Below are 14,452 nucleotides of genomic sequence, written 5' to 3' on the forward strand. Positions count from 1 at the left end.
AAATGTATTCGTTTGATTGTGTGATTATGACTTGTATTTCGTTTCGTTTTCTAGAGAATCGATATGATAAAAGTGGATAGCAACCCTAATATCTGATTACACTGTATTTTCTCTTTTACAGGGACATATCACTAAGGTTAGGAATTGATAAGAATTTAGTGATTCCGATTCCATTAGAAATGACACTTATCGATTGGGTTCCCTGTTGATTCCCTTATCAATTCTAATTGGGTTTGTCAGCACCATCTCTAAGTAGCATATCAAAGACATTGCATGCTGAGTGCTCAAATGTTTGTAAATGTCAGATGATGTGATCAGTGTTTGGGTCATTACTCAATTGAAAGTAAAGTAAAAAAGTTCTTACACATATCACATGGAACACTTTTCTTAAAAGTAATGCAGTACGTTACTTAATGGCACCCAGAAGAAAGACATTTGTTATAATACTAGTTAAGTTACTTTCGTGGGGCGATCGTGGCTCAAGAGTTGGGAGTTCACCTTGCATTAACTCAGCCAGTTAATGCAAGAGAAGTCTAGCTGCTCATTAAAGCTTTCTGGTTTGATCAGAAAATAAAACATTGGTCCAAACACCTGAAAGTCCCAAAAATGCATTGTGAATTCTGTCTCGAGTCTATGGGTGTATCCATGTATTTCTTCCTTCCCTTATAACTGCCCTTCAACTCATTCATGTCACCTAAAAGGTAAACCTGCTTCTCCATCACCTGTTCAGCTCTGATGGTTCAGTAAGGACATCTCCTGGTTTCATCCTCATGTTTCCCTCTCACCACATATCCAAACAGACATCATGACCAGCAGCTTTACAGCTGTGGCTCCAGCAAACATCAGCTGATACTAGAAATTAATATTAAATAAATTCTAACAACAGCTGATCAAGCTTAAACGTGCTGCTGTTGTTTAACGCGACATCCGCTGGTTTCCTGTTTCTGGCGCAAAGTGGGCGATAAATAAACAAGAGAGAAAAGCCGATCAGCTGATCATTGATCAGTTTCATGATTGAAGTAGCAACAGGAGAGGGAGGGGAGAGAATGAGAAAAGAAGAGGCAGCTGCAGCGTAACGACAGAATAAATCCAGCTTTGTGTCTTTTTCCATCCTAGACAAACTGCGTCCCTTCTCAGCTCAACACGAAACGCGTAATATTTTCTCTGAATGAGGGACCATTCCGTCTTTTTACAGGACGGTTGGCAAGTCTACTAACTAACCTTATGAATAAAATAAAGTTCACTATCAGTAACATCATAGCACCACCCAGCTGTATAGAAACTCTGTCATGCTAGCTAGTAGCAGTACGAGTTATTGTAACTGACGGTAAAAAGTCAGCACAACGAAAATAAACTCCACCTAAAGTTGGTTCATATCTGACCCAGATAGACTGCAGGTCATAACTTCTTACCTGAAGTTCAGTTCACACTCGGACCTGCAGCCGCCTCGGGTCTCTCCTCTTCCTGCCTCCCCTTTCCCTCATCCACCTGCTGGCCTCCACCACTTGCTAATGTTACTGAATCTGTGGAAGCTCAGCCATAGCCACCACCAAACAATTGAGTTATTTTACACACCAGCCAGCATCTGGCCAATCCACCACCTTTCATTGTTCATGCTGTTACAAAAAAAAAAAATCATCGGCCCATAAAAACGGAAAATCACCATCAGCCCACCGAGCAAATGCCCGGTATGCCCGATGGCCAGTCCAGCTAGTGCTGAGGAAGGTCTCCCTGCAGAATTGCTTTTCCCTGCGTCGGGAGCAGCGCTGGGCTGTTCAAATCACGGACAAACAGGATCCCACATTCTTGATTTTTAGTTCACAAACACTTGTTGTAATGACTAACTACTCCTGACATTTTGGAGATGTTTGCTCTTTATACAGTAAAGTTACAGCGGGATACAAATAACATCAGGCTGATCCTGCCACGATTTGTTCCCCCTGTCTAAATCACAGACAAACAGGATCCCACAGCTGTTTATGTTTTTGAACCCATTTTGCACAGAGAGGCATTTTTTGAAAAATGTATTGACAGCAATGTTGAATATTATTACACAGGAAAAAACAACTACACGTAAAATAATCGCACTGTGACGCCTCTGCCTTTGTAAATGGAGGGACAGTAACTGCCTGTGTGTATGTAAGCGTGTAAAACTTGCAGATAGTCAGATTAACAGTATTTTGTCTATCTGCCATTCTGTCGAACATTTTTGTTGTAAAACAAAGGGGGCCTAGCAAAAAACGTTTGGGAACCACTGCACTAGCTCATGTACCTGAAGCTGAAAGCATTGGCAATACATAATATACAAGCCAATCCCCCATAACAAGTCTTGTCTAAACGAGTTGTTGATGTGTACAAGAATTATTGACTTTCATGTCTGTAACAAATGCAGAAACTCTGTTCTTGTCTTAAATACTGTATTTTCATTAATGTTTAAAATGTTCCAGTTTTCTCAGCAAAATATGAAGAAATGAGGGGTGGCTCTAGACTAGAGTCCAAATATGTAAAAATTCAGTAATCACTGATTCAGAAGAAACTACATTTCTATATTGCAATGTGACATTTCTGCACTGCTACACACATATGGTTTTCCTGTGACAGTTAACAAAAATGTTTGGTTCTTTTCTCCAGCAACTGTTTCGTGACCATGTTAAAGCAATCGCGACACAGCTTGGATGGGAGGATGAAGGAACACAGACAGAGAGGTACAACATTAATAGTTCTGTCAAACAGTATTAGCCCCTTCCTCAATCTTTTTCTTTTTTTGCATTTTTCTTACACTTAAATATTTTAGATCGTTAATTAAACTTTAATGTTTAACAATGTAGGTAAATATGCACTGAATACCAGGTAAATACAACATGATGAATGTGAAAAGGCTATACAAACCCACCAGGCCCTGTGTGAAAAAGTAAGCCCCCAAAACCTAATAACCAGTGTTACGACCCTCCCACACTCACGGTCTGCTGTTTGACTGGCATGGGAGGATCGTCAGCTAATGCAGGTCACCTGTGTCTTGCACAGTTTTGGGAAGGTTACTTTTAAAATGTATTCCACTACAGATTACAGAGTAAATGCCCCAAAATGTATTTTGTAACGTAACTATTGCTGTGTGATTTATTACTATAAATGTAGACCTTAAAATACTTTGCAATGTCCTTGCCAGAAGATTAGAAAAAAAATCACTCATTCATAATTAATTCTGACCAGACAGGTTTAATCAAGGGTAGACACTCAGCAAATAATAAATGTAAACTAATAGATTATTGCTCTATCACCAAATTACACTGAACAAAAATATAAACGCAACACCTTTGTTACTGCTCCCATTCCCCATGGGATGGACGTAGAGACCTAAAATTCATTCCAGATACACAATATAACCATCCCTCCCAAACAGTGGTCACAAATCAGTCCAAATGTGTGGTAGTGGGCACATCTGCTATATTGAGATAATCCATCCCACCTCACAGGTGTGCCACATCAGGATGCTGATCTGACATCATGAGTAGTGCACAGGTGTACCTCAGACTGCCCACAACAAAAGGCCACCCTGGAATGTGCAGTTTTTTGCGCTATTGGGGGTCTGGGGACCCAGAACCGGTCAGTATCTGGTGTGACCACCATTTGCCTCATGCAGTGCAACACATCGTCGCATGGAGTCTATCAGATTGTCAATTGTGGCCTGTGGAATGTTGGTCCACTCCACTTCAATGGCTGTGCGAGGTTGTTGGATATTCGTGGGAACTGGTACACGCTGTCGTATACGCCGGTCAAGCACATCCCGAACATGCTCAATGGGTGACATGTCCGGTGAGTATGCTGGCCATGCAAGAACTGGGACATTGTCAGCTGCCATCTGCCCTGAACAATGTGAACCATGATTCATCCGTGAAGCCCACACCTCTCCAACGTGCCAGACGCCATCGAATGTGAGCATTTGCCCACACAAGTCTGTTACGGCGACGAGCTGGAGTCAGGTCAAGACCCCGATGAGGACGACGGGCATGCAGTTGAGCGTCCCTGAGACGGTTTCTGACAGTTTGTGCAGAAATTGTTTGGTTGTGCAAACCAATTGTTCCAGCAGCTGTCTGGGTGGCTGGTCTCAGACGATCTTGGAGGTGAACCTGCTGGATGTGGAGGTCCTGGGCTGGGTGGTTACACGAGGTCTGCGGTTGTGAGCCCCATGGTCCCGATCCTGACCGTTTCCGGTTCTTTCTGGGACAGCTGCCCCGGGCGGATGCCCCCGGCGGACACAAGAAAGGCCCGGATGTGGGGGCGCAGCGCGCCGAATAGCCACGGGAGCCCGGACACCATCCGCTGAAGACGGAGGCAGCGTCGCCCATTCCTCACAGTGGTATTCCACCGTGTAGACCAAGTCTTCCTGGAGGTCCGCGGAGGGGTTGTGAGCTGCTGGGTCCAGTTCGGGGTCGCGTTCTTCTGTCATGATTCGTTGTGTGGCAGGCAGGAGAAGGACCCAAGATGCAGACTCACAGACACGGGGATAAACTTAAAGATCACAGTTTTAATGCTGGCTTAAAGGTGAAACACAAAACAGTACTGAACTAAACTGGAAATCTAAACATGAGATGTACCAGGAACCACGGGGAGAATAACACACAACATGAGGGAGAACGCGACGCCGAACAGAGGGAGACGCAGACAGAAATACACAGAGGGTTAACGAGGAAAGTGGGAACACACGGGGAACACAGCTGACACAGATAACCATAACGAGACAGGGCGGGGTGAACATAACACTGACGGGAGCCGGGCAGAGTCAAACAGGAAGTACACAGAGGTTCAGACAGGAGGAGAGAGCACGGGGAGAACACAGACATAACAGGCTGGGGAAAACATGGAATAAAACACGAAAGGGGACAAGGGCTCATGAATACATAGAGGGGCACACAGGGGGTGAGAGTCACAAAGGGAAAGCACACAGGGAACAACATAACAGGGCAACTCAGGAAACAGAACCTAAACAGGGAACTGAATACAAAAATACAAGAGAACTAAGAATACTGGGCCAACCCGGCCCAGGACCATGACATCACCCCCCCCACAAGGGCTGGCTCCAGACAGCCCAAACACAGGAAAACAAAAACCAAACAGAAAACGACCCAGGGCGGGTGGCGGGGGCCTAGGACGGAGGGCTCGGAACAAAAAACAAAAACGAACAACAGAAAACACAGGAGCACAAGACCATAGTTCAAATAAAGTTCAGGGGGCCGACCCGGAGGCCGGCCGCGCGGAGGGCAACGGCGGCGACGAAGGAGACGACGGAGCAGTTCAGGGGGCCGGCCGCGCGGAAGGCAGCGGCGGCGGCGAAGGAGACGACTCAGCAGTTCAGGAGGCCGGCCGCGCGGAAGGCAGCGGCGGCGGCGAAGGAGACGGAGCAGTTCAGGAGGCCGGCCGCGCGGAAGGCAGCGGCGGCTCTCCAGTGTCAGGCGTACTGGCCGAGGCCCGGTGAGCACAGGACCAGTCGAGGCGGGACCGGTCGAGGCGGGAGACTCTGAGGCTGGGCCAGACGAGGACGAAGACTCTGAGGCTGAGGCTGGACCAGGCGGAGCTGCAGAGGCTGATGGAGGCTGAACGGGCCCCTCGGACCCTCCAGCGGAGACAGGAGGCTGAACGGGCCCCTCGGACCCTCCAGCGGAGACAGGAGGCTGAACGGGCCCCTCGGACCCTCCAGCGGAGACGGGTGACTGAACGGGCCCCTCGGGCCCTCCAGCTGACGTGACGCGAAGCGGTGGCGTCGCCGCAGGGTGCCGGATAGGCACACCTGGGAGTCCAACAGCAGACGCAGGACAAACTGTTATGAAGGCCCCTGGCTGGACTAGGAGCTGAGGAAACACAGGCTGCTGAGGCACAAACCCAGAGAGAGAGAGAGCAGGTAAAAAACAGTCTATAGGGCTTAACATCTTAACACAAGAAACCATGAAGTGGACAGTGGTAGGGACCACCAGTTCTGAGCCAGCAATCATTAGGTTCCCAGAGTCTACATCAGTCCAAAGTGGCTCAGAGGTTACTAGCCCAGTCTGTGTAGTCCTAGGAGAGGTCAACATAAGCTGGTTGGACTCAACCGGTGGTAGTGTGCGGCTCAGAGGAGCTGGTTCGACCATACGGAAAACAAGAACCACCACTTGATCCACAAAAACAAAGCTTAGATCATCAGGAGCTGACTCCTGGAAAAACAGTAAATACACAGATATGGACCTAACCATTGGCACCGTGGTAGCATGACTGTGGTGTGTTGGATGGATGTGTTTGTTGGAACCCGTACCCGCAGTGATCTGTGGTTTCAGAGTGCTAACCCTATTGAGTGGAGAGACAGATACAGGTGAAACGGTACGTGAACCATTAACTGAAGCAGGTGACACTTCAGGCTGAGAGAGGGTGGTTACGACATTGTTCGGGGCCAAAACCCTATCTAGTGACGAGTTCATAGAGGCAGGAGAAAATGGTGTCACATAAATCCTGACCCCAGCTTCCATCTCCTGAGTGGTGGTTATGGTGCTGGAGCAAAACAGTTCAGAACCACCTGGTTTATTACCTATGGGGAGACAGGAGACGTGTTGTGACATTACAGTGTCCTGGTCACCATGATCTGCTGTTATGTGTGCATCTTGGTAACATGCTAGGGGTTCATGACCAGTGTTCACAGTCTCTGGTTCGTGAAAAGCAAGTGTAGCTGGGCACACCGGAGCACTAGCTATGCTTTCGTTGCCTTCATTCAGTGACCGATGGAGGAGCAGGGCCGGCTCAGGAGGGAAGAGAGAAACCACAGGCAACTCAGATTTAGTTGGAACTGCAGACACGGAAAGAGACACCAAAGGAAACACCTCCCTACTGCTATTAAAACCAAAGGCGGTGGGAAACCTTGTCAGTCTGTGAATCGAGTCTGTGGTCCCTGCCGGGTTGAGTGAAGCGGGAGCGGAACTGTCTCTGGCCTGCGGCTCGGTGAATGGCTCATTGCTAGCCACCTCACCGGCTAAGTCCGTAGCCTCCTCACATGCCTTCCGCTCAGAGGTAACTTGGAGCGACTGGACAGTTTCACTCACCTCCGAGCATCGGGCGATGCGGTGGCAACGCGAACGCCGTTTTCTTTTGGCCGTGGGCCCCGTAGACGTGGGAGATGGAGGCTCCTGAGGCGTCGCAGCGGCTGAGGAGGCGGTAGTAAGCGGAGTGGCAGGCGGGAGTCCCAGGCAACTCCGGGGGCCCCCCAAGGGCTAGCCGTGTCCCGCGGAAAACCTCATCGTAGGGGGGAGCGAGCCATGGCTCCTCTCGTAGCTCTTCCTCCAGTTGCGCGCATATGGCGCGCTGCCGCTCCTCGAGGTCGGAATCCGCGCCCCCCACAGCCACCTCGTGTTGTTCAGTGGAGGGCAGAACGGGCCGTGGCGGTGTGCGACAGCGGCGGGAACGCCGTTTCCTCTTAGGGGCGGCCGTGGGCTCAGCCCGGCCTTCCGTGGCGACCGGCTCCTCGCCCTCAGACCACATCTGTGCCAGGCAGGAAGCAGGAGACGAGTAGCCCGATCGCGGCGGCGAGGGTGGGTGGTCGATCTGTGGTGGGACAGCTGACGAGAGCTCCTCCTCGGTGATAAGCCAGGGCTTCCAACAGAGCTCGTCCTCCCGATATGCCCGTAACACCTGCTGCCGCTCCTCTTCACCGAAGTCGCTGGCCTCTGGCATCTCCGTGCGCCACGTAGTGTAGACAGGCGGTGGCGAAGATGTAGAAGCCGAAGAGAAGCGAACAGGCGGCGTAACGGTGGTGAGCCCCATGGTCCCGATCCTGACCGTTTCCGGTTCTTTCTGGGACAGCTGCCCCGGGCGGATGCCCCCGGCGGACACAAGAAAGGCCCGGATGTGGGGGCGCAGCGCGCCGAATAGCCACGGGAGCCCGGACACCATCCGCTGAAGACGGACGGCTACGGTCTCCCGGTATTCGCCTCTAGGCAGCGTCGCCCATTCCTCACAGTGGTATTCCACCGTGTAGACCAAGTCTTCCTGGAGGTCCGCGGAGGGGTTGTGAGCTGCTGGGTCCAGTTCGGGGTCGCGTTCTTCTGTCATGATTCGTTGTGTGGCAGGCAGGAGAAGGACCCAAGATGCAGACTCACAGACACGGGGATAAACTTAAAGATCACAGTTTTAATGCTGGCTTAAAGGTGAAACACAAAACAGTACTGAACTAAACTGGAAAAACTAAACATGAGATGTACCAGGAACCACGGGGAGAATAACACACAACATGAGGGAGAACGCGACGCCGAACAGAGGGAGACGCAGACAGAAATACACAGAGGGTTAACGAGGAAAGTGGGAACACACGGGGAACACAGCTGACACAGATAACCATAACGGGACAGGGCGGGGTGAACATAACACTGACGGGAGACGGGCAGAGTCAAACAGGAAGTACACAGAGGTTCAGACAGGAGGAGAGAGCACGGGGAGAACACAGACATAACAGGCTGGGGAAAACATGGAATAAAACACGAAAGGGGACAAGGGCTCATGAATACATAGAGGGGCACACAGGGGGTGAGAGTCACAAAGGGAAAGCACACAGGGAACAACATAACAGGGCAACTCCGGAAACAGAACCTAAACAGGGAACTGAATACAAAAATACAAGAGAACTAAGAATACTGGGCCAACCCGGCCCAGGACCATGACATTGTAAAAATCAAAACACAATGGTGGTCTAAGAACTGCCAGGTTTCTATCACTGCTTCTTCTCCAATAGGTTGCTATATGTTTCAGAATGAATTAAACCAAGCTTATTAGAGGAGCCTTGGCTGGACCTAGAACATGTATTTTGTGGAAAATTAAAAATCTCTAATGTGACTTCATCAGCTCCAGTGTTTAGCGTCATAACTGCTTTAAAAACCTCAACATAAACACTTCTCTGACAGTCAAAAAGACATCGATATTGAAATTACCTGCCACTTAAAAAACATAACTCCCTTCATGCTCACTCCTCTTCTGTAGTGGTAGATAGATTCTGAAGTACTGCGAACACAACTTACGGACACGCCCTCTTTAAGCCTTGAGTATAAACCCTATAAACGATACGGTTGACCCTAAAGAGTCTGTTTTGAAAATATTAGGAGTAAAAAGTAAAAACGTGTCAGAAAAAGAAATACTCAAGTACAGATATCTGAAAATTCTACTTAAGTACAGTAACAAAGTATTGTTACTTTGTTACTTCCCACCTATGCTAATAACATATGCATAATGCTGTCCATAAAAGTAATGAAAAGTGAGGTATTGCACAAGTGGTGCTGTATTGGTTTTGAAAATTGACAGTGCAAATAAGTAACTAAGTCCTTGGCGAGTTGTGTTCAGACATTTACAGAAGTGTTCAGGCACAGATGAGTCTTATCTCATGTTGGAACAGGGTCAGGGTTCTGAGGCTATTCAATGATGTTATATTTTGCAGGTTACTAAGGGAGACAGTGCTTGGCATCGCTTGTCAGATGGGAGATCAGGATGCTCTGAACGAAGCTTCTCGGATTTTTGACCAGTGGATCAGTGGAAGTCTTAGGCAAGTTCTCCAGTGTTCTAACTAACAGACAGAAAATATATTATTCAAAAGTTATATATTTTCTATTCTCATTATTATTTTAACACAGCAATTATTGGTTGACACCAATGAACAGGATGGTTGGTGTCAATTTAACTTCAATTCTATTTCTGGTTTACTGTTTATGCAAACAGTTTAGTTACAGACTGCAGTCTCAGGACATTCACCGTTCCATCAGTTTGTAGAGAGCGTGGGAAGAAGGCACTCTGCTTTTCTGCCCCGTCTTCATGCAATACATTGCAGAAAAATTTGAAGCTCTCTCACTTGATTTCACTTGCAGACCTCAAAAGACGTACAAATGTTTTTGTGAAATCATCTCTGGGAACTTGTTCTTGTTTTTAATATGACTGTGTACATAAGACAACTGTAGCTATTTTTTTTTTTTATTGTTGTAATTTTAATATGTTTGTCTGGAACAGGTCTCTCTTGGCTCTCAATGCGACTACTTGTATAAATAAAGGTTAAATTGAAAAAGAAACCCAAACAACAATAATTTAACTTATTTCACTGCACCATGTAATTATCTTTTGATCTACAGCAGCGTAGCAGTCAACCTGAGATTGCTGGTATATCAATACGGTATGAAGAATTCAGGCAGTGAAGAAAAGTGGAACATAATGTTCCAGAGGTATAAAGAGACGTCTTTGGCCCAAGAGAAGGACAAGCTGCTGTATGGACTGGCATCTGTGGAAAATGTGGAGCTTCTTTATAGGTAATAACACTGTCTAATTTATTTTGACCGGTTCACTTATCATGTCTTCTACAGTTTCATTACGTGATATTTAGCTAACCCATATTTCATTAGGTCTGTGCCTGTAATTCAGACTCACTGAAAATATGTTTCTGTAGACTGCTGTCCTAAGTGAACTATAAGAATTAATAACAGTGCAAGTAATTTTCTGGTTTTGGCACAGGCTTTTTTGCCTTTAAACTTAGGCTTAAGCAACTAAGATAAACTTTCCCCTTTTTGAGGAAGAATACATTTTCTTGTCTAACAGGCTCCTGGAGGCTACAAAAGATGAGAGCGTAGTGAGGAGTCAGGATTTGTTTACTTTGGTCCAATACGTATCCTATAACCCACTTGGCCAAAGCATGGCCTGGGAGTGGAGTACACTCAACTGGGACTATCTGGTAAACAGGTCAGTACAATAAGCCAGCACACAAAGTAGGCACGCATACCATGATCATAACTTTGGATGGTAGATTCATTTGTTTATTTATGTTTGACCACGTTGAAACAGTAGGGCTGGTAAATGGTCAGACTGGTCTAGTTCTATTGTTCTGTTATAACATTAAGAGAGTTAAGTGTGTTTTGAATTAAATACTAATTAGTAGGGGTTAAAACAGGAACCTTCTTGCTGTGAAGCAACAGTGTTAATCACTACACCACCATGTCACCACTTTGAGTATATGTTCCACCAGATGAGGGAAACTGCATGTCTTTCTTTTTAATCACAGGGATTCATCCCAAAGGTTTAAACTGTCAGTGCAGAGTTCCTCTGTAAAGTCCTAAGGTATCTGAGGGAGAATGCTTGGTAGAAATAATCTGAATTTTGTTGTGTTCTAGCAGGTCATCTAATGCAGACTTAATTCATTTTATCAGGACTTGTCCACTTCCCAAAAATGAAAGCACCAGTCACACAGGCACAACTGGAAAGACAAGAGAATTTCTTTAAACTCACTCCTGGAAATTATATATTACACTGTTTTACCAGGTACACCATCGATGACAGGAACCTTGGTCGCCTACTCAATAGAATTACCACCAGATTCAACACAGAGCTCCAGTTATGGAAGGTTAGCCTGAGCTTTTATGTAACTTTCTCTTTGCCCTTATACAAACAAGGCTGTGATTTTTTAATTGTAGCTAATAGATTTTATTTACTGACAATTTCAGGTTGACACCTTGTGTTTAGAGTTATTGTACATTTTTATGCCTTTTTATGGTTTTTTAGATGGAGCATTTCTTCAACCTAACTCCAAATGCTGGTGCTGGTGAGATGCCCAGGAAGCAGGCACTTGAGACAGTGAGGAACAATATCGAATGGATTAGGAGGAATGAAAATGAGATCAAGGAGTGGCTGGACAGTAACATTGCCTGATGGAAAACATCACAGGCGTACATTCATACTGTTGCTGTAAAGAACTAGAGCACCCACAACACTTTGTTGAAACTGGCACTTTGTAATGACACAATTCGGTGATTTGTCTTTGTTTTTAGCAGGGACCTACTAATCCGAGGGTTCTTCTGATTTTCATCAGTCAAAACAACATGACGGTCTAAAAAAACACCCAAATTCTGAGGTTCTGGCACTTGCTACCAGGATATACCAGCGTATTGTATACACACTAAATTAACTTGGAAAAGAAATTGGAATCAATTTGCTTTCAGCAATTGACAAATATGATATTTCAATATGTAAATGAACATGCTCCCATATGAAACTGGCTTCTATCACTGTGAATATGCATTATTCTTTCCTAATAAACCCACACACATTCTAAAATTTCGTTGAACCACCTTTAACTTTGATGGTGGCCTTTTAATAAACATATGCAATGTTTCACACACATGTATTACCATTGCCAAGAAGATTAAAATCCACTGGCTTATCTCCATCCAAGAGGAGAATAAAGGACTTAACATAAAGAGTTTATATGGTGAAAGTAATACAGAGTGCTATATCAGAGTATTTCTTTATGTGTATATCTGTAAATAGTTAATCGTGTATAATTCTCATCGAACATAAATGAGTATAACAGCAGCTGTTAAGAAGATTTGGGGTTCTTTCTCTAGTTTCACACAAATGACTAAAGAGCAGCATCATCACTTTGGAGTTCACAGGTAGAAATTTCAGTGAAAAGCACCAGAGGATTAACCACTGCCCAATTTTTGTGGACGTACAAATTGGAATGATAATTTTTGGCTATTTCTTTGCTCATTTTTGCTGTGTTAGATTATAGGATCAAAGAAGTTGGAGGACTTTGTACCGAGACAGTGCTTCCCCTTTTGGACTTTATCAGGCATGGGATGGAAATCAGTGCATCTGTGTCCTGGGTGTATCTGTTCTCTTTTCTCTCATTCAGCTCAAGATTGGTATCAGAAATCAGCTCTAGTTTAGAATAGGTTAGTTAGATTAGGATGAAATTCATAACTGATTATTACCATTTGATAAAGCGTTGCCTTACCCTTGCAAAATTGCTAAAAAAAAAAAGCCCTGCATTCAAAAGTCTAAATTGAAGACATTCCCCTTTTGACTCTTTATGAAACAGTAAACAAGTTAGCATCATAGAGGAAGCAAAACTGTGTAAACTGTCACATTGATTAACGTATGAGATGAATAAATGCTTTTTAGTGGACGATTGTCAGTCGGCTTTTATAAAAGGAAGAAATGTACACAACCTTGATATGCTTGATTATCATCAACTAATAAAGACAGAAAGCTTAGTGTTGTTTTTGGACTTTTTAAAGGCGTCTGACATGGTTAAACATCCTTTTTTTGCTTAAAGCCTTATGTCACCTGGGTTTGGGGGTAAACTTTTGTAATGTCTTTCAATTCCACAAAACCCTGAAGGCCTGTGACAAGCACCACCCACAGTACTAGCCCGACTTTAATAAATGGTTTGATAGGTACTTCTACATCCGCCACAGAGGAGAGAGCCGTGGTATAGGAGGAATCTTCTCTGACGACCTGGACTCCCCAAATCAGGAGGAGGTGTTCAGCTTCGTCAAGCGCTGCACCCTCACTGTGGTGCCCTGCTATCTGCCCTTTGTGTACAAACATCTCAATGACTCTTTTACTGATGAGGAGAGGGACTGGCAGCAGGTTCGACAAGGCCGGTATGTGGAGTTTAACCTGGTGTACGACAGGGGAGTGAAGTTTGGCCTGGCCACGCCCGGCTCAAGAATTGAGAGCATCCTCATGTACCTCCCACTCCCTGCAAAGTGGGAGTACATGCACGAGCCTGCCAAAGGCACCCGGAAGGTTGAGATGCTGGACGCATTATGAAACCCCAAAGACTGGGTGTGACCAGAGCACCCCCAGGTTTGGACGTCAGTATGGGCAAAAACGTCTATTTTATAAAGCTGGCCTGATCGACCAGCTCGGTAACATTTAATACTGCTTTTATAACATGGAGCTGCACTGTAGTGTCTGAAGACCTTTTTCTATTTTAGGGCAGGCTGTAGCTCAGGCAGTAGAGCAGGTCATCTAATGATCGGAATATTGGTGGTTCGATTCCTGGCTTCCCCTAGTCTGCATACATCCTTGGGCAAGATACTAACCCCAAATTGCTCTCCGATGCATCCATCGGAGTATGAATGTGTGTGTACTAAGAAAATGTTGGTCTGAATGGGTGAATGCACAAGTTGTGTAAAGCGCTTTGAGCGCTCAGAAGAGTAGAAAAGCGCTATATAAGAACCAATCCATTGCCATTTAATGTGATTGTTAAAAAGTCCTCCCATGCGCTACCTGCATGGGAGGATGCAGGTTCCCTGCGCACGGGGCGATGCAGGTTCCCTGGGGGAATCAATAGCCACTCAGAGTGCGCACCCGTCCTCTCATTGCTGTGGCAATTAACAGTGTAGTCGGAGAGTAACGCTGCTGCAGGCAAGTTATGGACTTAGATTGAATCGGACTAAGGTGCACCCTTTAGAACATACAGCAACACGCTGGCATGCCCTCAACCACCAGTATGGACAGCCGCATCAACTGGCACTCAAGCGCTACCTGTTATGTCAGGAGATACCAAGACCTTCAGAATGTTTGCGCTATGATGATGATTTGAGGTCCAGCTTCCGTCGATACAGTTGTGGTCAAAAGTTTACATACACTTGTAAAGAATATAATATAATGGCTCTACCGA

The 14,452-nt window shown here is 45.9% G+C and overlaps 1 protein-coding gene and 1 pseudogene across 2 annotated transcripts in view; both read left to right on the top strand.

The window, feature by feature from the left end:
* The window catches only part of enpep (glutamyl aminopeptidase), a 33,419-nt gene extending 20,385 nt beyond the window's left edge, over nucleotides 1-13,034 (top strand). Inside the window, exons 15-20 of the mRNA XM_026152794.2 lie at nucleotides 2,632-2,705; nucleotides 9,443-9,547; nucleotides 10,125-10,298; nucleotides 10,585-10,725; nucleotides 11,302-11,383; nucleotides 11,542-13,034. Of these exons, the coding sequence (XP_026008579.2) occupies nucleotides 2,632-2,705; nucleotides 9,443-9,547; nucleotides 10,125-10,298; nucleotides 10,585-10,725; nucleotides 11,302-11,383; nucleotides 11,542-11,688 (723 nt within the window). The 3' untranslated portion in view covers nucleotides 11,689-13,034. The remainder of the gene's footprint in view (nucleotides 1-2,631; nucleotides 2,706-9,442; nucleotides 9,548-10,124; nucleotides 10,299-10,584; nucleotides 10,726-11,301; nucleotides 11,384-11,541) is intronic.
* Nucleotides 12,924-13,617, top strand: LOC113012715 (oxygen-dependent coproporphyrinogen-III oxidase, mitochondrial pseudogene; annotated as a pseudogene). The gene is made up of 2 exons (XR_013903912.1): nucleotides 12,924-12,951; nucleotides 13,097-13,617. The product of XR_013903912.1 is annotated as an oxygen-dependent coproporphyrinogen-III oxidase, mitochondrial pseudogene (transcript).
* The last annotated feature ends 835 nt before the right edge of the window (nucleotides 13,618-14,452 follow it).

Source organism: Astatotilapia calliptera, chromosome 19, assembly GCF_964374335.1.
Source record: "Astatotilapia calliptera chromosome 19, fAstCal68.1, whole genome shotgun sequence".
NCBI lineage: Eukaryota > Metazoa > Chordata > Actinopteri > Cichliformes > Cichlidae > Astatotilapia > Astatotilapia calliptera.